Below are 25050 nucleotides of genomic sequence, written 5' to 3' on the forward strand. Positions count from 1 at the left end.
CAGAGAGACTTACACAGCTTACCGTCCTTACGTGCAATCCATTTATACAGCTGGATGTTTACTGGAGCAATTTAGGTTAAGTACCTTGCTCAAGATTACAAAGGCGCTGCCCCACCTGTGAAAGATGCATCGCCCTCCCAAACATTCGGCAGGGAAAGAGAGCTGAACTAAACTCAGTCCTTTATCCCAAAGTCTAGTTTATTTTCTCGCAGCTGACAATGGTTAGTATAACAGGCATGGGTGTATTTGCTTATTGGCAGAACTAACCATGAGAACAGTGATTATGAACCCTTCAAGTCATGAAAGGGTTCAGTATTTGGTCATGAGATGAATGTGAGAAATAATGTATTCTATGCCTGCATTATATATTTTGCAGAATATAATTTAATGCTGTGTTGAGAGGTTTGTTACACAACACACTTTTTAAAAGTAAATCACATGAAGACTGGTTGCGTTATAATTGCACAAATTATATTATACAGCAAGAAACTAGTCATTCCATTTTATTTATATACATGCAAGGATGAGTTATGTAGTCATATTTGATAGATAAATGTTTAATCCAACTGAATTTTCTTTCCCAGTGTTTAAGTAGGATATGCTGTTTAGTCAGTGATGCCCCTGTCTTATTATTGTCGATGTAACTGCGTTTGACTGGAATACTGCAATTGTGCGGAATTTACTAAAACATAGAGCATGAGCTGCTACAGCCAATGGGTATCTGTGCTGCTTCAAAGTCTGCAGTCTGATGGTATGTAAGGAGCTGTGTGTGTGTGCAGGGGGGTGCCGGTGGGCGTGCATGTTACTGAAATAATAATGCGTTGAACAAACAGGTTTTTTTGCGAAAAACTTTTGTCTATACTTATCTTCGGTAATACTTCCCATAAAACACACTTAAAATTGATTTATTAAGCACTGTCAGTGCTGAGTGCACGGGCGGTCGTGCGCACGCTGCGTAGACGCGTGTGTATCTGTAGTACCCAGCCCTACACACGGATGCCACATGTGTAGGCGGGGCCACGAGTACAACAGACACTGTCCAATCCTTTACCAGTGAATCGCTCACTGGCTAGAGATTTGACCAATGGGAACAGGGGCTGTCAGGCAGCCAGCCAATGATTGGTCGTGTGTGGCCTGCACACAGTTCGGCACGTGTAGCCTTGCACATGTTGACGCTTGCAATGGGCAGATGAAGGGGAGAGAAAGAAAGGGGCTGCGAAAGAAGGCGAGTTGTGAATCCTGACTGGCGAAGCGGGCACCGGGACACTACTCATTGAAGGAGTTTTTTTTTTTCAAGAAAGTATTTGCGATTGATTGTATAAGATTACCTGTCGTTGAAAAGTATCGTTTCCGCCATTGGAGGCAGGTCCTTGTTGTTTTGGTGTCTTCTGTTCAAGGTGAGAATATGTCTTTCAAATTGTAACTTAGAAGGATAGCTAATGACATATAGCTAACGTTTGTACAGTTTACCAGTGTATAAAATGGTCCAACCTTCTAGCTGATTTATTGTTGTGCTTAATTGCAGGATTTAGGACTTCTGTCACTTTATTACGCTCAGACGTGTTTTGTTGCTATGTTGTGTTGCTTCATTTTTGTAACGTTCGCTAGCTTTAATATAACGGTTACAGCACAGATAGCGTATTTTTTTTATTGATTCTGATATGCAATTTTGTTTACAAATTGTTAGGCTGTATTATACACCAATCTTATAGAATGAGGCTATAAAATTTTAACATGCCAAATTGTACGTCATTAATGTGGTTGCGCGCTCCGGAGTGCGGGAATGTTTTTCTAGTGTTGATGCAAAGCAGGGTAGTTCGTAAAACCAAACAAGTCATATTTAAAATACCGACAGAATTTTGTACTACTTATTTTCAGTTTTGCATTTAGCTGTGTCCTTCTTGCTCTTGAAAGTTTGTATGCAAGGATGTGTTTTATTTCGACGTTTCAAATGCCTACTACGCCCTGATTAAAACGTACCAAAACCTTGTACATAGCAGTGCTATCAGCACAGGAGACATGTCCAGGGGTATGGTCACATTGCGAGACAGGCACGCTCAGACAGACTGGAAGTCAGCTGTGAACCCAGACAGAGAGAGGGAGGGAGAGAGCTGAGGGAAAGGAGATCAGGGACAGGGGTAGGTAGACTAGCATAGGTATTTTTGTGTCAGTATGCTCACTCTTGTAAGCTTATCATTTGTTGGATTGTCAGGGGAGATGGCATACCCTGTATGTGGGTATGAGAGTGTGCATGCACATGCCTACTTGTCTGTGTTACTGTGTATGTTTTTTTTCTCAAATAATGTGCTGTTATTTGAATGTACGTAGCAAACATCCATGCGTGGTGGTGTGTGGTTATGCAGTGATGTGACTGGTCCCTAACTGTCTGCAGTGAGATTTTTGTTGCTCATGCCTAGAAGGGGTTCTTCTTAGGCTCTCTTTAATGAAGGTTGTGCTTGCACTGTTCCAGGATATCTGTGCAGTATAATCAGTGAGCTTGCATGACCCCTATGTCTAATTGTACTGTCTGTCGAATTTTAGGCCAGTGGGGACTCCTAGATTAGCGAAAGACCGAGAGAACCAGGGGGATTGAGCGAGTGGTGGGAATGGGGGTGGTGGTGGAGGGCAGAGAGACCCATCTATGTGGTGAGATGTGTAGCAGGGGAGAATTGTGGAGAGAACGGGAGATGGGGGGGTTGGTGTGTGAATCGAGGGGGAGAAAGAGGGGGAGGTGGAGGCAGAGAGCGAGTGCTGGATGGAGGGGTGAGAGCAAGTGACAGGCCCTGACAGTAGTATTACTACGACTGCTACTGCCACCATTACCAGCACCATCCCCCCCATCTTACACCAGCAGCCCTGTGCACTCACGTTTCTGCTGCAATCTTAATGACGACTCCGGCTCCACATTCACTCCTGCTCCATTTCCTCTGCTTTCTCATGATCCACAGAAATGTGGAGCGAAACTCATCATCATCCCTGTTTTTGTCAGGACCTGCCATATTTATGGGGACCCCATTTTTCTAATCAAATGAGGACATACTCAAACTCGGACTTTTGATGTAACCCCACCCTAGAGATTGGTTTGAGATCCACTTAGTGACGTAGACAGATAGACTGTTGCGGAAAAAAGGTTCAGAAAGGATATATTAAAGAGAGAAAGAAATAGGAAAGTGTAGACGATTATAAAATATCAGATTTTCCTTCCTTACCCCTGTTTTTCTCATTTTGTCTATCCCCTACAAATACAGTATGTTTGCTGTAATGTTAACGTGCTTTTTTTCTCCTTCCGTCTCCGCAGTGATGCAGTCATCAGGCAGTACTTCCTCCCAGGCGTCCCGCGATTCGCTGAGCTCGAGCGACAGCTTCCTGTTCGGCGAGGACGACGGCGGCGTGTTCCTGGCGGCGCGGCGGCCCGGGGGAGCGGCGTGCTCGGCGGTGCGGGGCAGCGCCGGCAGCCCCGCCTCGCAGTGGGCCTGCGACGGCTTCAGCGACCGCGAGCGCTGCTCCCCGCCCGGGAGCGGCCCGGCGGAGCGCCGCTCCGGCGACGCCCCCTCCTCCTACTCCGCCCTGGTGTCGTCCTCGTCCTCGTCGTCCGGCGGGGCTCAGACGGAGGGGGACCACCTCTTCGCTCGGAAGGTCAGTCCTGCCGCCGTTCCGCTCGCTCGTCCGTGAGCCGGTCTGTTCTGCGGCCTCTGCAGCCTGTCGTCTGTAGCAGCGTGGCTGCTCTCTCGGTGGTGGCGTGTGAAATCAAACGCGTTGCATAATTTCATTGCTGTTTTTTGCTTTCCTCCATCTTGTGTCCTGTCAGTGTGTGGAGCTGCAGGGATTCATAAGGCCTCTGCTGGAGCTTCTCAGCGGCCTTAAGAAGGGGAGATTCGACAGAGGTATGCGCTCCCCTTCCCTTGGAGTTCTTTCTGCGCGTGCGCATGTTTAAAACAATGTCCTCTTTACCACGAGCGCAGTACAGCTTCTCTGCGTGAGAAAGGTTACGTCCTTCTCTTCTCCCCCTAACCAGTCCGGTGGAATGGGCAGAAAGGACACGGGCAAGTTTCTGACGGGGCTTATTTCTGATTGACAGGTCTGAGCAGTTTCCAGCAGAGTGTTGCCATGGACAGAATCCAAAGGATTGTGGGAGTGCTGCGGAAGCCTACCATTGGGTAAGAGCCAACTGCTACAAGTCCCTGCGCTTGTATTTATTGTAAGCTTACCGCTATAAGACCCACTGGATCAGGGCGCTTATCTGGCTGCACCTCTAACACTGGCACTGCGACGCAGCGTTCTCGCAGTGCATTATTTACAGTTTGTTGAGAAATTAATCATGAATTAATTACACTTGCATAGCTCTCAGTATTCAGTTATATTTGTATTTAAATTGGCAAGGGCCTGTGCAATATTAAGTTGTAATAACTGATAACCTCTTTCTCCCTCAGTGGGAAGTACCTCCACACCCTGCTCCAAGTGGAAATGATGCTCAAACTGTGGTTCCCCCAGATTACCCCCTGCGCCCCCTCCGCCAGCGAGCGCTCTGCGCCCCCCCACGGCACCCCCCCACACAAGCACAGAGACCAGCTGCACATCCCCGTCAAGGTGAGCCGCAGCTCCAGAGCAGATCCCCCCCCCCGTCCCCCTAAAGCTCCTGTGTGTGAACATATCAGCAGGCAAAGGGAGGGAAATACTTTATGCAGTTATGCAATCGGATATTTGCATGAAACGCAGGCTAGACAGAATCAAGCTTACAGACCACTGGCGTAGTGCTGTTGCAGTTATTTCTACATCGCAGAAGAGCCATACAGACAACATTGGGCCTGATTTACTTGAACCCCTTAGCATGTGCAAAACCTTTTAGGGTACGCAAAACTGATAACACAACCAATGACAAAAAAAAAAACCATGACCAATCATTGATCATGTCATTGGTTTTGCGTGGGGTAAAAGGTCTTAGTGAATCAGGCCCCTAGTCTGTTTTTTGACCTTTACTGTTTTTTGTTTTAAGACTTCTCCTTTTTGCTGTCTGGCAGAAACGGAGGCTCAGTTGGTCAGACACAGACTCCCCAGCCCCCCCGCCCCTCCGCTGTAAACGCTTTGACCGAGGGGGGCAGGAGGGAGGACGCGCGGGGGGGCCGGAGGGGTGCGGCCCCGCCCCGCCGGCGGCCTCGGGGGCAGAGGGAGAGCGAGGGGCCGGCGGACACGCCAGACGCGCGGCGGAGCGCCCGGGCGACGCTGGAGAGAAGAGAGAGCGCGAGCGGGAGAGAGAGCGGGAGCACGGAGTCATCAGCTGGTCCGAGCTGAGCACCACCTGGGTCCACGTCACCGCCATCCTCAGCCCCCCGACGTCCTGCTCTTCCCACGACAGCAGAGGGGGGGGCGCCAAGGGAGGCCTCCCCGCCCGGGCCCTCTCGCCTCCCTCTGCCAGCGGCAGCCCGGCCACGCAAGACAGCTCCGTGTCCTCCACCACGCCTTCCTCCGATCCGCACCGTCTCCTCCCCCCGCAGTGCCAGCCAGTCGCCTGCCGGAGCCAGCCTGTTGCCACAGAGACAGAGGACTGTGAGGGCGGGGCCCCCGAGGCCCGGCAGGGGCGGAGCCAGTCTCTCCCACCCTTGCTGAAGCCTTTGAATGGCGGGGGGAGAGTGAGAATGCACAGTCCCACACAGACTTGACGTTCGAAACACAGTGTTCTTATGAGTTATTGTTCCTAGATGCTGTGAGTTTACATGTGGCGAGTTGGATCATTACAAATGCACTCATTTATAGGGAATGGGGTGGGGTGAGGGGGGGGTTGTGATGATGAAGCATTTCTGGTGCACATTTTTCCTTTCATTTTTCATTTTTATGAGTGTGCTTGTCTTCTGTGGGATGTTCCAGTTTCGAAATTCAAAGGACCACAATAGGAACATCAACTGTGACAAAAATGATTTAGATTCGTCACCACGACATCATCAAAACAAAAAGCAATATTACGACTAATATTTCACAGCAGCATATGAAATAAAGAAATGAAATTGGGGGCGGGGGGGAGGGGTTGAGGAGGAGGTGGGGGTGGGTTTGAGGGTGACTGTCCCTCTTGGCCAGGCGAAGAAGTCTTTTTACGTACTCTTCCATTTTTTAACTTTTGGAGCTTCTGTTTAATGAATACTTTTATATGCAAAAAAATGAACTGCCATTTTGCATGTGAATTTCAGTAAGTGGTTAATTTCTGATGAAATCAGAACCTGAATAGAGCAGGTCTACTTCTCCCCCCCTTTTTTAAACAGTATGTTTTTGGTGAGTGGAATCCCCACTCGAGGCTTAAACATCAGCAGTGACCACAATTAAAGGAACATAACATCAGTGCAGAATTAGACACGACTGCAATGCAAGATCAGCTGTATGAAAATTAAATTAAATCACAGCTGTCATAAAGAGCGGCTGATGAACAGCCAATTGCATTGCAGTTCACCACTTTGCTTGTGTTATGTGCACAAGGATTGTACATTTATTTTATATCAGGAGAGAGAAATTGACAGTAACCAATAACAGCACAGTTAGTTAGGCAAAAGCAGCACCGGTAGCAGCTTGAAGTGAATCCACAAATGTAGCATTATCAAACCGCAAATATCAGGCAGAAGGTCTTCTTCCACGTCTAGTTTTCCATGGCTTAAAATAAATCGCAGAGAATTCCTCGAATCTTAACCGACTGAGTACAGACAGTCCCTGAGCGCAGAGGGCTAAGGATCCATTTTAGGCCAGTGCATTAAAGCAATTCTAGACTTGTGGATTTTGTGTGAATCTGAAGCACCGCCCGGAAGCGGGCTACAGTTACAGCGGGAGGGATGCCGACGAGATAGAAAGCAGCCCATCACCAGTGTAGCCCGCGGCACTGTATATACATGACGAGGGAAACAACAGCAGCAGCAGCATCAGGACAAGAATAGGCCACACCAAAAAAAAACAACAAAACCCTAAGCTGCACCTGACAGAATGAATTGTGGACTTAAAGGGTCAAGACTGGAGGAGGCCTTACTCTATTAAAAAGACGACCCTGAGTTCCAGTGTTTATTGAGTTTATTGAGATTTGCATTAATTTATTCGTTAATTTATTTATTTTATGACTGATTTGTGTAGTCAGTTCCTCTGATTGCTTTGAGAACTGCTGGAGCCACTGTAGCTGTGTGTACATAAGGTATTATTGCTACCGTAAAAAAAGGAAAATTGTTGATTGGACAACTGTGCCTTTACCAAATGGGATGTGAACAGTGATTTTTATACTACATTTTTGATTGGTTTTTTTGTGCTTTTTCCTAGAAATGTTTACACAGCAACCCAACTTGTGTAGGATTTATTTGTCATCTGTTTTTCTTTCCCCCCCTCTCATACACTGTACCCCTGAATCTTAAGCGGTTGGATTTCAGGTTTTCATGAGTTGTTTTGCGATTTTGTTCAGATAAATGAATTCGATTCAGTTGCACTTGCCGATTAATTACATGCTCTCTGTCTGAATATAGATTCGCTCCAGAGAAAACCTGGAAACTTGAAAGATTTGATCTGATTGGATTTGTAGAATTGGAAAAAAGGAGAGAGGCGAAATATTGGCACCGGTGTCGGTTGCAGTCGACCGTTTAGCGTGATGGAGATTCGCAATGATTCAGCTCGCGTATGCTCTCACTGTGTTAACCATCTCGAAGCACAGCGCAGCCGCTGACAACAGCACCACAGCGTCAACATGAAGCAGAATAATGCCAGTATTATCTAATGTCTGTGATTTATCTTGTATGAGGGGTTGTGGGGGAGGGTGGAATCCATTTGCACTTGTTTTACTTTTCTTTTCCGTGCTTGTTTTATAAGACAAAGGCCAAACGAATCGGTCGAAAATGATGTGTATTATTTCAACTGCCTTTTTTTTTTACATGACTGTACAGTTCTTCCTCTCTCTCTGCCTCTTTCGACTTCTCTCGCTGCCTGTCTATCTCCCTCTGTACTTCTACCCCTCCCTCTTCAACTCTTTTACTGACTATAGCAATCCCTCCTTTCCTGTTTCTCTTCTGCACACTCCCTTTCTCCAGCAGTTTTATTCGTGTGACTACTTTTTCAGCAATGGTGCAAAAGAAAAACGTTTTAATAAATGACACGCATTTTGAAATTTGTTGCTGCCTGTTATTTGTGTTGTTGTTCTGTCTGCATTTTGTCTGTTATCCTCTCCCTTGATCCCACATGAAAAAAAAAATTGTTGACAGTTGGCTGGCTGCATGTCTGCGTAAACAGCTGCAACTCCATAGGGGGTGTCATGGCGGGGGGGGGGGGGAGAGGGGGCAATTAGGGTGACTTGAAATTTGGGGAAAGGGGACTGACAGAGCTGGGGAGGGAAAGGACGGACACGTAATCTGGAGACTCAACCCCTTTAATCCGTTTGGGATTGTGCGGGATTTAGCCTGCCACCCCCTTCTCTGTGTCAGCGGTTGGCTGGGTGTGTGTACAGTGTGTGTGGTGCGCGTTTGTGTGTTTTCATGTTTCATGTTTTTACCTGAGCCTGGGGAACCAATCCACAGAAGCAGTAAAAGACACGAGGCGGATTTGGCCTGTGCGTTTAACGATAGATTTGTCATCTTGGAAAAAAATGATGAATGTGTTTATCGGATACACATACACACACGTCTTCCAGCAGACGATTGTGTGTGTGTGTGTGGTGACGCTGACAAACAAATTCTCCGACCGACGGGTGTTTCCTGACACACTGACTGCATTAGTGTTGAACTCAACAAAGACGGCCTCCCCGGCAGCCGCCCCGCAGCCCCTCCCCCTCTCCCCCTGTCTCCATGCAGTTTTTCGGAGCGGAAGGCCCAAGCTCTCGGTTCAAAGTGGCTGAGCCCTCCCCCTTCTCCCCTCGACAGCCACAGCGTAACTGGAGGCAGGATGAAAGGGAAGGAGAGGGAGGAGGAGGAGGAGGAGGAGGAGGGGGAGGGGACTTAGGGAGGGGAAATGGGGGATCTGAGGTGACTGAACTACATTTTTGGGGTAATTTCATCTCGTGTTGACAAAAAACATTTTTTGCTGAGGGTTAGGCAAATCTCTTGAAGGACAGTAAACTAAGCCTGTGTCTATGTACAAAACACCCACACACAAATATATATGTATGTAAATATTAATTATGGGTGAATTCATCTGTCAGTGTTTATTTGACTACAGAACGCACCTGTGTTTGAGGCAATGTGTTTTGTGTTCATTTGCTCATGGGGCATGTAATGACGCTTGCTTCCCATGCATGCATTTTTATAAGTGCTCAGAAAACTGGGTGATGGAATGTTTCTGGGCCATTTCTGTTTGTGTGGGACGGAGAGACATTGCAGGAGAATATAGAGGAGACAGACTGGCAAAGAGAGTGGGGGAGGGGCAGGCCCTGCTTACTCACTCATTCGACCCCCACCCCCCATCCCCCTCTCCCTCTCCCACCCCCCATCCCCCTCTCCCACCCCCCGCCGTGCTCATTCACTGTGTTCCATTAGAGCTCACGCCAGCTGCCCTGAGCTGCACTACGGCGCACACACACTTACAAGCTCGTGGTGTGTGAGCACACACACTTTCATGCCCACACCGCAGGTGCACAAGCCGTACACAACTGTGTCATATTCACAAATACCGTTTACACCTGTTGTACACACGTAGACACATGCAGCGTACAGTTATATCATGTGTGGACAAACACTGCATACAATGATATGATGTATGCATACACACTGTATAAACCTCTTGTGAATTTGTGCTGAGATTATATATACCTTAATCCTGTATGAATACATACATTATACACCTGTAAAACATACACTGTACACTGTCTTGCACACACACACACACACACACGCACACACGTTATACACCTGTATCTTATATACACTGTAAATGTATAGTATCCACCAGCATTTTCAGACCGGAAAATGAGCTCTGAGTCTAATCACAGCAAAATAAATTGCCCACTGGCCCTAAATTTACCATCACAAATTCTCACGCTGAGACTCAAATCCACACGCGCTTGTACACTCTTCCGCTCACTTCACCGCACAGAGTGAGGCTGCTGACCGTCCCACACACCCTGCCGGGTCTTCAATCACAGAGAGAAAAAAAGACCGTGAACATGTACGAGAGAGAGAGAGAAAGATAGGGAAATGCAAAACAGGAACTTCTCTCTACCCAAAGGACTTCAGCAGCTCATAATGAGCAAAGCGTGGTGCATTAGAGCACCGGAGAACTCTACCCTGTGCGGAATGCAGCACAGCGCCAGAACGCCTGAACCGCCGGGGCACAGTTTGGTTTTCCGTTTATCAGCACAGTGAAAAACAGCAAAGCCCAGAGCAACACAGCACTGAGAAATATATTACTGTGCAAGATGATAAATAGCATCAGGCTAAATTGCAGTCGGTTGAACGTGCCAAATACAGCAGTTAGTTAGTCAGCAATTAAGTCAATAACTCCCAGTTCAGTCTCAGAACTACAGACTGTTTTATCCAATTAGCAAACATGCCACACTTGTCATAAAAACCAGAAGTGGTGCAGACTGCTGTGGTGCGAGCAGGCTGCAGGTATCCACAGAGAGGCAGAGGTGTTTTTGGATGTCCCGTCACATTGTGGGCTGCCGCCGTTACATAATAAAGAAGGAGTGTACGCATGTGCGATAGGGCAAAGTCCCGCGTGGCATGCGAGATAGTATTTGGGCCAGGGAATGGGCTCCAGGTCTGAGCAGCCTGCATTTCACAGCCCTTAACCTCCGATAAGGATGGAGTGGAATTAATCAGCACACCAAATTAATTCAGCCCGCTTTGGGGAAGAGCGTATGTCGTTAGGTGTAGCAGTGTGGAGAGGGTACAGTATTGCCCAGCGGAAAGGAGTAGTGTTATTAAAAAAAAAAACGTGCCGCAGTGGGGAAGGGTACAGCGTGCAGTCAGGGTGGGGGGGGAGGGGTGGTTGGTAGAGGGGAGCAGGGGGTTTGGGGAGGGGGGGGGCGGGGGATTGGTGGGGGAGGCGGGGCGGTTGGTAGGGGGGAGCAGGGGGTTTGGGGGGGGGGGGGGGAGGTGGGGGGAGGCGGGGTTGGAGGGGGAGCAGGGGTTTGGTGGGGGGTTGGTGGGGGAGGCGGTTGGAGGCAGATTGGGTTGCCTCTGGCAGAGTGCTGCTCACACTGCCATTACTGCACCCGGGTGACCCACATCACCAGGAAAGGGAGAGAGAGGGAGAGGAAGAGAGAGACATGGATGGGAGAGTGGAAAGCACATGGATTCTTCAGATTAATGGCTAATCCCCAGTTTTCCTCACTATATTTTTGTATTTGATATATCTATGCAGAAGCTCCCCACCCAACCAAATTTACAAAACAAATTGGAAAACATACCGTGTTACAGCACGTTTTTATGTCCTTTTGGCACTTTGCTCCCGACTAGTGGCAAAACCATGGAACTACTACCAACACATGATGATGTATCTATGGTAATTTCGTAGATACCCTGCCATTATTTTAAATTAGGTCTTTTTTTCTGAACAATATAAAATATTTCAATGTAATAGCCTTTTATAAACAATGTTTGTTACTTGGATATGAGAAATAGACTAGTATACTCATTATGACATATTCACTATAAAAATACCAACATGTCATTTTTCACTCACTAAAAATTGAAAAAAAAACCTTGTTTTAATCTTGATTTTTCATTTCAGTGCACATTTTGAGAGGTGATTATGGGGCACCTGATTTTAGGATGGGGTCACTTGAAAATTTTGGGGAAAACTGTTTTTTAAAATAACATATTGTAATTGTTTGTCACTTTAAAATATGTGGATGTCAGCTACTACATGTCAAATATCACAACAACCCAGCTATAATACAACTATAATAAAGCAATGAGGCATGAGAGTTATATCACCAATATAGTCAAGGCTGAATGGTGTTACTAGGCAGGAGGCGCGTGTGTGGGTGGGTTCATGTAAAATTGTGAACATTCATTTGGAGTCACATCAGAAAAAAATTTGGGAACCCCTGGCTTAGGGGTTTTAGGTGCAAAGGTCAATCATAATGCTTCTAGCTTGATTAACCATAGACCATAGTTAATATCTGGTTATAAAATAGTAAAAATGTAAACTATCAAAGACACCCTGTTTTATAAATATAGAATTATATAAATTAAATCTGAACATTGGTTAAAAACTCTTCAGGGTTTCCCATTCCAAAATTCAATTTAACAAAATAACTATCGGGCTGTTTGCATACTAACAAATCAGACTGAATACTACCAAAAAGAGCCAGAAGAGAAAATGATACTTTATGGCATGTATGACTATTGGGGTTTATAGTGCAAACAAAGACTCAAATACATGTTGTATTCCACATAATGAAAAACAATGTAATGATGGACAGAAGGTGAGAAAGTCAGCTTGATAATTTACTACCGTGGACATGCTGCAGTATTTTTTTTAATTTTTAAATGTTGTACAGGGATATGATGGGTTTTGTTAGAAGCAGTGGAAAATGCCCACATTCATGATTCAATCAATTAACTAATTAACTAATCATGGTCTTCAATCAATACTTCAAGTTCAGGTGTCTTAGCGCAGGGCTAAAACAAAAACCTGCACCCACACCAGCCCTTTTCAGATGAGATTAGATAACCCTGCTTGGTCACATTTTTCTTTTCACTGCTGAAATACTCAGCTCTGGTCCTTGAGAGTCACATAGTCTGCTGGTTTTTATTTTCTCCTTAAGACCAGTGACTGATTCAGTCCCAAGAAAACAGGTGACGCTGAGTAAACTGTAATCAACTGCTTACCTGATCCATTGCTATGCTTCTCAAACACAGAATACCAAAACCCAGCAGGCCATGTGGCTCTACAGAACCTGGAGTGAGGACCACTGGCTCTAAGACATGCTTTTCGTAGAATTAAATTTTCCATCCAAATGGTAAATGGACTGCATTTATATAGCGCTTTTATCCAAAGCGCTTTACAATTGATGCCTCGCATTCACCAGAGCAATTAGGGGTCAGGTGTCTTGCTCAGGGACACTTCGACATGCCCAGGGCGGGGGATCGAACCAGCAACCCTCCGATTGCCAGACAAGCGCTCTTACCTCCTGAGCTATGTTGCCCTCATCTGTGTTCACGTCCCTTCCTGATTCTTTCCCGTAGTAGCTGAACTAATAGTTTTTTTTAGTTTATTTAAATTTTTTATAAACGTCTCAATTAGAAACTCAATTGTACGACTAGTCGCTTGACTGGACAGTTAGAGTGCCTATGGGGACCCCTGGAGGATAACCATTGAATTACAAGTTTAAATCCCTGCAGGTCACATGGTGGAGACAAACTGGTGACCCTACTCATAAAATAAAATAGTGAAACATTAAAATCATCCCCTAGTAATAGCAATACGTGGTAACTAGACATAAATCCGTAGCAGCACAATATAGGTGTACTATTAGTAGTAGGTCAAAACACATTCATTTTTTAGTTTAAGTTGTCGAAAAATGTTCGTTTTAAGAAAGCCCTGATTGGTCGAGCGACGTCATGAGACGGTTTCCGCTTCCGGTTGCACCCGGTTGAACGTTCCAGTTGCGAGGTGATCGGAAAGTTCGTGGCTCATCGAACAAATTGCCTAGTTGGAAAAATTTACTATTTTGATTGCTTTTATTTTTAAAGTACAGTTCTCAAGTTCGACCATCGTTCCCAAGCGACCGCTCAGGTTTAGTCGGTTTTGGTAAGTTTTACAAACAAACTAATGTAAGGCGAACATGAGGAATGCACGTTAGCTAGCTAACTGAGAGAAGGGAAAACAAGGCGGCTAAAGTAAATGTGGAAAGAGGAGCTCTTGCTAGTTGGAAATGTTAGCTGGTTGTGCTACGGTTTGTATTCGTAGAACACAATGCATCGTGTAAATGAAATTGTTTTTATTTTGGCTAACGTTCTTTAGTCGGGGACATGATGTCACTTTCAGCCACATCTAGTTTGTTGGTAACCAGCTACCTAGTGCCGTTGGCAGTTACTTGCTATGTTTTGACTTCAATCGAAAAGCCTACTAGGTATCGATAACAAAGTTTGTTAACTAACATTTTAAATAGCAGCTCGATATCACTCGTGCTGGTAAACTCACATTTGATGTGGCCATCTTTAGTCGGGTGCAGCTAAAGTAATTTCACTTGAACAAAAACGTATCGACTGCGCAGGAAATGTCCGGGTTGGCTAATTGGTTGATGATCTTGTGCTACGCGATTATGTTTAGGTAGCTACATGTATTGTTATTTATGGTGGCCATCCCTATACTTTCTTTTGAGAAATCAACCATCACTTGGGAAATGTTGCCCGACGCTTGAATTTTTCTCCCCAAATTTTTGAATTTTTTCTCATTTCCCATCGTGGTCTTTCCTAAACGCCATTATTCTTCTGAAGCTTCCCATGCAAATGTTCTTAAATCGCTCTTTGGCAGCCATAAAAAATGCTTAATATTTCCCCGAGAATCCTCTAAATCAGTGGTAACCAACACTGTTCCTGGGGAGCTACTGTCCTGTAGGTTTTTATTCCAACCGTAACAAAGCACACCTCATTGAACAGCTAGAGATCTTTTAAATTAGCTAATTAGTCAAGTGTGCCAAATTGGGGTTGAAATGAAAACCTACAGGATGGTCGATCTTCAGGAACAGGGTTGGTTACCACTGCCCTACATCTCATTTCCTGCAAGTGCGCTTGTGTTTATACCTATGCAGTGGGGGGACGTATGCTAATGCACTGCCTTCATTAAGTGAGCGCGGTGTATTTACGTCTCACAGACGTGGCGCCCCCAGTGAGTACGCATCGTTAATATGTGTTCTTTGCATTCTGAATGTGAGCTTAGCCTTTCCGCGCTGTGTATGTCTGCAGAGCCCTCAGCATGTCTCTGCCCAGGCGGGAGGTGGAGGAGCTTCGGCCGTGCGTGGAGCGCGCGGTCAACAAGGTGCTGGGCTTCCCGGAGCCCACCGTCGTCAAGGCCGCTCTGCACTGCGTAGGCAAGGGCCTCGACAAGAGGAAGACCACAGGTGTGTATCGCATGGGTTTCGCATGGTACTAATTCATATGATTGTGTCAGTCTGGATAAAGAATAGTGAATGATGCTGAGCATAGGCTGCCTGCCGCACCTGATTTTTCTCAATCTGATAGACACCGTCTCAGCCTGTGCTTGGGTTAGATAAGACTGTCTAATCCAGGTGCAGCGGCAGAGAGAATGCCAGCCTTACATCATGCTGTGAGGGGATTGTGTCCTCATGGTGGGCAGGAAATGAATGGTTTGTGGGAAAATGGCATTGCGGTGAAAGTGGCTCAGTTGTGTTTGTGACTCGAACCTCAGACCAGCTCCGCCCTTTCCTGGACGATTCAGCCGGGGGCTTTGTGGAGAGGCTGTTTGAGGCGCTGGAGGAGGGCCGTAGTTCTCGAGGAAGCAAGGCTGGGGGAGAGAGACAGCGCAAGCGAGACCTGAAGGTAGGACCTGTGGGCAGGGTTATTTACTGTGCATGATGTTGTTTGCTATATATGATCAATGGAAGACTATCTAACAAGCTCACAGAAGTTATGTAGTTCAGATTCAGACTCAGTTATATAAGGTTGAATGTTGCTAAGTTTGCGAGATGGAGTCATTCCATGCTAACTCTATCATAAATGATCTTTTAAACATTTTGTGGGAAATCACGAAGGTGCATTTTGCAGCCACACTGGTTTAAAAAGTTATTCACAGCATTTGACGATTATGCCCTTTGTCCTCTGGCCTGGGGAAAGCTCTAAATTTGCCTGAGCTCAGGTTAATGATGCATTCACGTGAGTTCTGCCTCCTAGCGGCAGCCACATCAGCCCCGCCCCAGGCCCTGTAGGGATGTAGGCCTTGAAATATCACTTTTGCTCAGAGAAACTTGGTGCTCGTCTTCCAAAATCGATGAAACGCTTTTACTTTCACATCTGCTCATCGGCTGTAAACGCCTGTTACTGGCTTTTTTAGCAAGTGCTTTTGGTCTGCTATAGAATTGTTTCTGCTTGAGTTGACAGAATTCAATAAGTATCATAGTGACCTAACTCATTTCAAACTTAGTTGATATTCCCCAAGATCCTTTTATTATTAATATCTAAAATTTGTTCTTTCCAACTGGACGTTCGTTGAGATGTTGAAAGTTGCTATTTTGCATCACTAGATTAATTACTGTTCAATATCTCAGTAGTTATAGACACTGCACAGTAAGACAAAATGCAGTATGAGTTTGGGCTTGGTACTTTTGGTATAAGTGCTTATTCTAGCTATTGTGTTTTAATATGTATGAATTGGGTGACACTCGAAACCACTCTGCTTGAATTTGTCTTCTTTGCTCTGTTGTCAGTCATTGCCGCTGAGTTCAGATATAAACCCCCCTCCTGTGTGTAATGGTCCCCATCAGGATGTGTTTGGAGATGACACCGAGGCCGGTCGAGAGCCTCCTGCTGGCGTGGGGGGGGAAGTGAAGAGGAAGCGAGTGCCCCGCTTCGAGGAGGTGGAGGAGCCCGAGGTGCTGCCGGGGCCCCCGGCAGAGAGCCCGGGCATGCTCACTAAGATGCAGGTAAGTCCTGCTGATCGTGTCCTGTACAGCAGCGCACGCCCAATCAGTCCCTTAAACAGCCTCAGTCATGAGGGAATGTGGCACAGAGGGTACTGGGTCATTTTTTTCTCTGGGGTGGTAATAAGTATCCATCCTCCACAGGGGTATGACTGCAGAGCAGTGTGAACGACCAGCTGGGGCAGTTATTTTAAGGAATGTCCGGTTTTGATGGGTGGGGGTATTTTCACCTTTTTCAAAAAATCTTCTGTCAGGAGCATTTCATTTTACTTTGATTGTTTTGAAAGTGTACACATTTCTTTGTGCTGTAACCTGTACAGTAGCTCACTGTGTTTTCTGTCTTCAGATTAAACAGATGATGGAGACGGCGGCCAAACAAATCGCAGAGAGGAAGAAGCAGCTGAGCTTTGTGGCTCCAGCCCCTCCGGTGAGATCAGCACTCCTCACTGTCTACCTTAAGGCATTGTGCAGTCTTTGCTGTGCGCTCACTCAAACTGAGCCCTCTTTCTTCACAGATTTCTGCCGTGTGTGTGTATGATGTGATTGTATGAGACGTGACTTGGGTATCTGTGTTTCGAAGGCTTGGATGTCTGCTGTCCTCTGCTACCTGTCGAGCATAATTTAATCAGCCCCATTGTCAGATTGACAAGGTTTTACGCCTGTTTTGACAGCACAGTGTGAGTGTGACACCCGTGCTGTAATCACCATTTGCTTGATTAACTCTCTCCTCTGGCCTGGCCTCTCTGTCTGTCTGTCTGTCTGTCTGTCTCTCTCTCTCTGTCTGTCTCCCTCTGTCTCCTCTGTCTCCCTCTGTCTCCTCTGTCCCCTCTGTCTCCCTCTGTCTCCCTGTCTCCTCTGTCTCCTCTGTTTCCCTTCTCTCTGTCTCCTCTCTCTGCTCCTCTCTCTGTCTCCCCTCTCTGTCTCCCTCTCTGTCTCCCTCTCTGTCTCCTCTCTGTCTCCCTCTCTGTCTCCTCTCTCTCTCTCTTCTCTCTGTCCTCTCTCTCTCTCTCTCTGTCTCTCTCTTCTCTCTCTCTCTCTCTCTCTTCTCCTTCTCTCTCTCTCTCTCTCTGTCTCTCTCTCTCTCTCTCTCTCTGTCTCTCTCTCTCTCTCTCTCTGTCTCTCTCCCTCTCTCTGTCTCTGTCTGTCTCTCTCTCTCTCTCTCTGTCTCTCTCCCTCTCTCTCACACCAGCCCCAGCCGGAGTCCCCCGCCTCTCGGCTCCTCTCCGCCTCTCTGTCCGACTCCCTCTCCGCGGCGGTCCCGCCCCTCGGGTCCCAGTCCATCGCCCCCAACCAGGCGGCCTCCTTCATGAACGACGCCATCGAGAAGGCCCGCAAGGCCGCCGAGCTGCAGGTCCGCATCCAATCCGAGCTGGCCCTGAAGCCGGGGATCCTGGGAGCGCTGGGCGCGGGGTCGCACAACCTGGTCGCCCTCGCCAACCTGCACGCCATGGGCATCGCTCCCCTGTGAGTCATCACCCGCCTTTCTGACTTCTGTTCACCACTTCAGGAGCAGTCGTTTAATCTGAGTGCATGTTCTTGTCCCCCCCCCAGGAAAGCAGAAGCTCGGGAGGTGTCAAAGCCGACCCCCCTGATCTTGGATGAACTTGGGCGCACTGTAGACGCCAGCGGCAAGGAGGTGGAGCTCACACACCGCATGCCCACTCTGAAAGGTGCGCGTTCCGCTGCACTGTTCCTCTCACACACTTCCTCTCAGTGCTTCTTGTCTCCACCTTCCTCCTTCACACACTCCTTTATTGGAATAATTTGAATATGTTTGACCTTTTCTAGACCCTGCCTCAATGTGGAATGTTTACTGTGGATTCTTTCTCTCCGCCCCCTTTGTGACTTGTCTCATTTGGCTCCTCCCATCTCAGCCAACATCCGGGCGGTGAAGCGCGAGCAGTTCCGCCAGCAGCTGAAGGAGCGGCCGGGGGAGGACCTGGAGTCCACCTCCTACTTCGACCAGCGCGTCAACATAGCGCCCGCCCAGCGGCCCCGCAAGGGCTTCAAGTTCCACGAGCAGGGCCGCTTCGAGAAGATCGCCCAGCGCATCCGCACCAAGGTCCGCTGCGCGTGCCTTCAGAAGCCTTCGTCTGTGCAAACACACGTTACACAACCCGTCTCAAACGAGCGCACCGGTGCATTAGCCTTGAGGAGCTGTTGATACTATGGTTCTAAGGCATAAAATGATTAACTGGCCACCCCCCACCCTTTTCTGGATTTGGTCTCTCCCCCCAGGCTCAGCTGGAGAAGCTGCAGATGGAGATTGCCCAGGCGGCGAAGAAGACTGGTATCCAAGCCTCCACAAAGTTGGCCCTGATCGCCCCAACAAAGGAACTGGGCGAGAGAGATGTGCCTTCCATCGAGTGGTGGGACTCCTACATCCTGCCCTCTAACGTCGAAGTGTAAGAGAGCCCCACTACACTCCTTCTGTTAGCATACGAGAGCCCCACTGCACTCTTCCTGTTAGCATACGAGAGCCCCTCTACGCTCTTCCTGTTAGCATATGAGAGCCCCTCTACGCTCTTCCTGTTAGCATAAGAGAGCCCCACTGCACTGTTCCTGTTAGCGTAAGAGAGCCCCACTGCACTCTTCCTGTTAGCATACGAGAGCCCCTCTACGCTCTTCCTGTTAGCATAAGAGAGCCCCACTGCACTCTTCCTGTTAGCATAAGAGAGCCCCACTGCACTCTTCCTGTTAGCATAAGAGAGCCCCACTGCACTCTTCCTGTTAGCATAAGAGAGCCCCACTGCACTCTTCCTGTTAGCGTACGAGAGCCCCTCTACGCTCTTCCTGTTAGCATAAGAAAGCTCCACTGCACTGTTCCTGTTAGCGTGAGATAGTCCAACATTACGTTGTGAATTAAGCAGTTATGACCACTCAAAGGTACTCACTCAGAATGTGTGAGGTCATTGGGTCCTCGCAGGATGTGGTTGACTTTGATATCTCTGTTCCTGTAACTAATATCTTTGTTTCTCTCTCAGAACTCCTGCAACCACATTTGAGCAGTTTGAGTTGCACGGGGTCACAAACCTGGTGGAACACCCTGCCCAGATAAGCCCTCCAGGTAACTGTCTGCTGAGTAACATGTCAATCAATTTGGGATGTCAGTGACCACCATTAGTGTTTACAGCTGGTATTCAATTAGATGCAAGTAACCTTGGCGACTCTGTTCTGATTGGCTGCGAATACGCAGGCCTTCGCTAGGATGAGCACTGATTAAGGACCTCGGGATGTGGATCAAAGATGAGGGAACAATGAGAGATGGAATAATGGGGAGTGAATCTGAAGAGGCCTAGTACGCCAGGGAGAGGGTTTTAAAGCACGTGTCAGTCTGTGTGTGTGTGTGAGAGGGCGGCTGAGTTATAGAGAATGAGTTGACATCGTCGCATGGTGCTGGAACAGGGGCAGGAGAACCAGTACATTACATTACAGGCATTTAGCAGACGCTCTTATCCGGAGCGACTTACACAACTTTTTACATAGCATTTTACATTGTATCCATTTATACAGCTGGATATATACTGAAGCAATGCAGGTTAAGTACCTTGCTCAAGGGTACAACGGCAGGGTCCTTACCCGGGAATCGAACCTGCGACCTTTCGGTTACAAGCCCAGTTCCTTACCCCTTGCTACACTCCATCCAGTAAGGATGGGGAGTCTCTCTGCACTCGTGTCCTGTGCATTGAGGCTCAGGCTCCGTCTTTTAGCAGTCTGAGTCATGGCATCAGTGTGTGATGACTATACTCGGCCGAGTCAGTTCGTGAACCTGCCTGCTGTCCCCCTCAGTGGACACGGACAAGCCGGTGACGTTGGGCGTGTACCTCACCAAGAAGGAGCAGAAGAAACTGCGGCGGCAGACGCGCAGGGAGAGGCAGAAGGAGCTGCAGGAGAAAGTGCGCCTGGGCCTCATGCCTCCCCCCGAGCCCAAAGGTAGGCCTCACCCTGTCCTCGCGGGCCGTTACAGGTGCCAGGACCGTGCCCTGCAGTCTTCTGAGTTTACTCCCATGTTCCTGCTCGTTAATGCAAGTTTGGATAAACCACTCCAAAGCACTGAAATCTTAACTATGAGAAGGTACAAAGTATGGGTTGTAACTTTAATTATTTGTGACAGATTGAATATTTGAATGAGTAGTCCATGCAGATGTATGATATAGTTAAATGTGTCTGTGCGTGCGTACGTATGCAATACTTTGCAAAAAAGGGAAAGCGTAAAAAATGCAGGGTGGTTTGTGGGTTGAGCGGGCTGTTGTAACACTGGGCACATCTTCCCGCAGTGCGCATCTCCAATCTGATGCGGGTTTTGGGCACGGAGGCGGTGCAAGACCCCACCAAGGTGGAGGCCCATGTCAGGGCACAGATGGCCAAGAGGCAGAAGTGAGTGGCTGCGTGTCTGCCCCCCCTGAAACTGCGTGTCCGCCCCCTGTGGTTGTATGTCCTGCCCCCCCCTCCCCCGAAACTGCATGTTGTCCCCCCCGTGATCACGTGATCATGTGTCCGTCCTCCTGCGATCGCATGTTCGTGCCTTCGTGGTTGCATGTACCCCCCCCCTGCCCCCTTGCGTTTGCCTGTGTCTCGGGTGCTGGGTCCACTCAGACGTGACTTTCTTGCCGCCGCTGTCCCAGGGCCCACGAGGAGGCCAACGCCGCGCGCAAGCTGACCACCGAGCAGCGCAAGGAGAAGAAGGTGAAGAAGCTGAAGGAGGACCTGAGCCACGGCATTCACGTGGCCGTGTACAGGTGAGGCTGCGCAGGAGATCATCACCAATACGCTGACCGAAGGCATAACTTTAGCTTGAATACTGGCAGGGTTGAAATGCATTGACACCGAGAACTGCAACCCTCTAGGGGGGTCTGGGGGATCATGCTCCCTGGAAGAAAACATTTTAAACAACAGCTGTGATATTATCATTTCTGGTCAATTCCAAGGGGAAAATATGTCGGGCTACTTATCAGTATATACCAGTCACAACATTGAATCCTTGTCTTTATAATGAAACAATTTTTCTCATCATCCTGCTGTAATTATTGGCAGGTTTGTTTGGCCTATTTTGTAATATTGGCTGGGCTGTAACCCCCCCAGACCCCCCCCCCCCCATAACTCCACCCTTGTCGCTCGTGCCCATTTGCGGAGCGAGAGCATCGCATGGTTGATGATGCGTGTCTGTCTTTCTCCACCGCCCTTTTTAGGATCCGGAACCTGACAAGCCCATCCAAGAAGTTCAAGGTGGAGGCCAACGCGGGTCAGCTGTACCTGACGGGCACCGTGGTCCTCCACAGAGATGCCAACATCGTGGTGGTGGAGGGAGGTGAGTGGGGAGCAGACAGAGCTGCCTGCGCTCGTGTATATAATTAACGTTCTATGGTGTTCTCAAGCTGATGCAAGGTTTCGGTTTCGTCAGAGCAAAGAAAAAGACCTGCGCACAGCCTGCACAGAATGTCCTCTGCTCAGACAGATGGTGTGGATGTCATCCTTTAGCATTTATGAGCAGGTCTTTTGCCCCAGAAGTGTCTTCTGAGACTTCCTGTTTCACTCACTTTATAACTAACCACAAAAAATAGATAATACACGCACGCTGTAATTTTACATGAGGGTGCTGGTGATCGTAGTTTCGGGTCTTAATGAGGACATCCCAACGCCCCGATGAAGACGTGAGAGCCAAACGGTGTATGGTGTACATAACTAACCACACTCAATACAGCTCTAGTGTTGGTACACAGAGGTGTCGGCAGTATTAAGTACACCTCCTGCTTTACATGATACCACACTGCCAACAGTGGTCACGGGAGAGATCACGTGGTATCGGATGACAAGTCAGTGACAGAGTGTATGCTTGTGCCCCTCCCTTTCATGCGTTTCCTGAGAGGTGGTAAGATCTGGTAAGGAAATTGGTTGCTCCTTGTGCAGTTCAGCACACAGACTTCAGCCATTCTGCATACTGCTGTATAGCATCAGAGGTAACTTGTTCTGAGTGGGGTCTACTTGTGGTAGTGCGAGTGAGCACATTAAGGGGCAGAAGTGGGAATTTAGCAGAGTGGGTAAGTTTTGTGTGTGTGCTTGGTCCCAGAGTTAAGGTGTTTTGTGTTTGTTCCTTTACGTCCATCTCTTCCACTCTCTGCTTCCCTTTCATTTTCAGGTCCCAAGTCTCAGAAGAAGTTTAAGAAGTTGATGCTCAGCAGAATCAAGTGGGATGAACGTACCAGCTCCAAAAGAGATGGTGAGAGAGCTCGTGCCTGCCTGTCCTCTCTTTGAACTGCTATTGTAAAGGTTATACCATGTAGGATTCAGTGGCTCTTGTAGACTATGTTTGAAAACTCCAGTCACACCTCCGTAGAGGACACGGCCTGGGGCTCCATAAGCAAACTGTCACGCGAAGAGGTTAGGTGGTCAGGGATATTGAAAATAGCAACATGAATTCCATTATATTCCATATAGATGGTAACGGTAATCATGCAGTCTTATTACAGTTTTTACACTGAGTGCACACCTTAGCGCATGGTAACATTGTACGGTAGCTACTCTGTAGAAGCCAGTGCACATATTTTCCTGGTTGGGTATTTAGCTATTCTAGGCCCTGCTATTTCAAAATTCAAAGTCTGTGTTGTAGAACACCATTGCTTTCAGTTACCAGCGGCGATTGTTACGTTAGCCTTAGAATGTTCGGTAAAGAGCATTCTAATCACACATTTGTGATCTTACGCCTTAAAGGGTTACTGAATGAATGCCCTTACTCCTCTCATTCTGACAGACCCTGACGGTTCAGACGATGAAGGACTGAAAAAGAACAAGTGCAGTCTCGTCTGGGAGGTAAGTTTTCAACAGGCAGCGCAGTCAACAGCACCACACCCAGGGGTGGAAAATCCAGGTTTAAAAAGTGAAAGTCCTCCCCAGAATTTTGTTCCGATCACTTGGATTTGCTAATTGGCGCAGTTCTTCAGCCAGGAGGTAGAACTTAAGTAGTGAAATCAGCTGGCTGGGTTCGTGGGTGTTTCTTCACGTCAGGACATATACGTTATGACCCCTGGATGGACTTTCCACCTCTGGCCACACCTCACTGCCGTACTGAATGCCTGGGGTCTCCTCTCCCCTCTCCCCTCTCACCCTCCCCTCCTCTTTCCCCGTGTCTCAGGGCACGACAAAGGAGCGCAACTTTGGGGAGGTGAAGTTCAAGCAGTGTCCCACGCAGAACATGGCCAGGGAGCACTTCAAAAAGCACGGCACGGAACACTACTGGGACCTGGCCCTCAGCCAGAGCGTGCTGGAGTCTGCCGACGACTGAGGGGCCCCGGCCGGGCTGAACCGCAGCAGTGTACAGCGCCATTTTGACTGACCCGAGAGACCGAGAGAGTGTGGGTGTGCGTGCGTGCGAAGCCCAAACCTTTATGGGCTGTGCTTATGTGGGTCATGGTGTGTATGATTGATGTGCGTGAGTGGACTGGAATCCAGCGTTCTCTTCAGGGGCAAGGAGAAGCTGGAGGTAGACACATTGAGTTGCGGGTTAAATGTGTGTCTCCCGAATATGTGAAATAGTGATATGATGCGTTTGTAATGATGGTGAATGAGCATACAGTGTTCCCTATGTGCGTCGCTGGCAGTGTAGGCCTTCGTATCTGTCAGTGTTCGTGTACTGTCTGATGGGACTGTCCTCCTGCCTATGCTCGTGTTGCACTGCCTGCTGTCACCGGTTGTACCAAACTAAACTGGCTGTAATGCCTTGGTGTAGCCACGTGGTGGTGCCATATCCTTGTAATGCTGTTGCTTTAGGCAAAAGGTCTGTTAGTGTTATGTATCTAAATTTTTGCTTTTTGCCTCATTGTACTTAAGGAAAATTGAATCCAACTCCATACTGTATTGTTCTGTCAAGAGAATATCAGCATTATACAGAATACATACAAGCTCACATTTCTCTAGCTGTCCCTGCTGGGTCTTAAATGATTGGCTATTAGTTTAAGTCATGTGTAAACATTAGTCGTATGAACACTTACCAAATTTAAAAGTGTACTTTATCAGTGTACCAAATAAACCATTTCATTTAGAAGTGAGTTGTTAAATAGGGAATGTTCTTTTTTTTTCTTTTTTAAATCGTCTTTGTTTTAATGTCCCTGTTTGGCATTAGACTTCCTGACACACTGGTAATCACTGTAAATGTGTACATATCGGGAGTGGACACATGTACAGAAACATTTGAAAGACTTTAAATTGAATTTGTTTGCCTGTTTCTTTCCCAGATATTGTGAGCTGACACAGGACAATAAAATCAAACTTTTTAAAGGCTTTTAATTGTATTGTTTGCCTGTTTATTTCCAAGCCTTATCATATTTGTCATCTTTTTACTTAATTTGGAGACATGAAAATAAATGTTTTATGTAATGTGGTTTCATTCTGGATTATTCTTCCATGTAAAATGATTGTTATATGTGAAATTCCTCCTGTATGGTTTGTGCAATGAAATGTTCGGTGTAATGTTTTGGAGAGGATGGGACAGGCACGGGAAACAATTA

The 25050-nt window shown here is 47.5% G+C and overlaps 2 protein-coding genes across 5 annotated transcripts; both read left to right on the forward strand.

Annotated features, from left to right (window-relative positions):
- The first annotated feature begins 123 nt into the window (after positions 1-123).
- LOC135233214 (circadian-associated transcriptional repressor-like) lies at positions 124-8120 on the forward strand. 3 transcript variants are annotated; one of them, XM_064296549.1, is made up of 6 exons: positions 124-221; positions 3299-3636; positions 3809-3884; positions 4079-4157; positions 4431-4587; positions 5019-8120. In XM_064296549.1, exons 2-6 carry the CDS (start codon positions 3301-3303, stop codon positions 5655-5657), a joined length of 1287 nt encoding a protein of 428 aa, XP_064152619.1. In that variant the 5' UTR covers positions 124-221; positions 3299-3300; the 3' UTR covers positions 5658-8120. The 3 variants fall into 3 exon arrangements, with proteins under 3 accessions (XP_064152619.1, XP_064152599.1, XP_064152611.1); XM_064296529.1 differs by lacking the exon at positions 124-221 and adding an exon at positions 540-751; XM_064296541.1 differs by lacking the exon at positions 124-221 and adding an exon at positions 877-1397.
- Positions 8121-12803: 4683 nt separating this feature from the next.
- Positions 12804-24824, forward strand: LOC135233242 (U4/U6 small nuclear ribonucleoprotein Prp3-like). Of its 2 annotated transcripts, none has more exons than XM_064296596.1 (17): positions 12804-12910; positions 14859-15013; positions 15322-15452; positions 16394-16552; positions 16896-16976; positions 17739-18013; positions 18101-18219; positions 18424-18611; positions 18788-18954; positions 19534-19616; positions 20339-20482; positions 20827-20926; positions 21175-21288; positions 21739-21857; positions 22686-22766; positions 23298-23356; positions 23679-24824. In XM_064296596.1, the coding sequence occupies exons 2-17, from the start codon at positions 14869-14871 to the stop codon at positions 23826-23828; spliced, it is 2115 nt and encodes a 704-aa protein (XP_064152666.1). In that variant the 5' UTR covers positions 12804-12910; positions 14859-14868; the 3' UTR covers positions 23829-24824. The 2 variants fall into 2 exon arrangements, with proteins under 2 accessions (XP_064152666.1, XP_064152661.1); XM_064296591.1 differs by lacking the exon at positions 12804-12910 and adding an exon at positions 13513-13701.
- The last annotated feature ends 226 nt before the right edge of the window (positions 24825-25050 follow it).

Source organism: Anguilla rostrata, chromosome 1 (genome assembly GCF_018555375.3).
Source record: "Anguilla rostrata isolate EN2019 chromosome 1, ASM1855537v3, whole genome shotgun sequence".
Classification (NCBI taxonomy): Eukaryota; Metazoa; Chordata; class Actinopteri; order Anguilliformes; family Anguillidae; genus Anguilla; species Anguilla rostrata.

Coding starts and splice junctions, on each gene's coding strand:
- LOC135233242 (XM_064296596.1), top strand. CDS start 14,869: ATGTCTCTGCCCAGGCGGGAGGTGGAGGAGCTTCGGCCGTGCGTGGAG. Junction 18,220..18,423: donor CCGCATGCCCACTCTGAAAG/GTGCGCGTTCCG, acceptor CTCCCATCTCAG/CCAACATCCGGGCGGTGAAG. Junction 21,289..21,738: donor ATTCACGTGGCCGTGTACAG/GTGAGGCTGCGC, acceptor CGCCCTTTTTAG/GATCCGGAACCTGACAAGCC.
- LOC135233214 (XM_064296529.1), top strand. CDS start 697: ATGAGCTGCTACAGCCAATGGGTATCTGTGCTGCTTCAAAGTCTGCAG. Junction 3,885..4,078: donor GAAGGGGAGATTCGACAGAG/GTATGCGCTCCC, acceptor TCTGATTGACAG/GTCTGAGCAGTTTCCAGCAG. Junction 4,588..5,018: donor AGCTGCACATCCCCGTCAAG/GTGAGCCGCAGC, acceptor GCTGTCTGGCAG/AAACGGAGGCTCAGTTGGTC.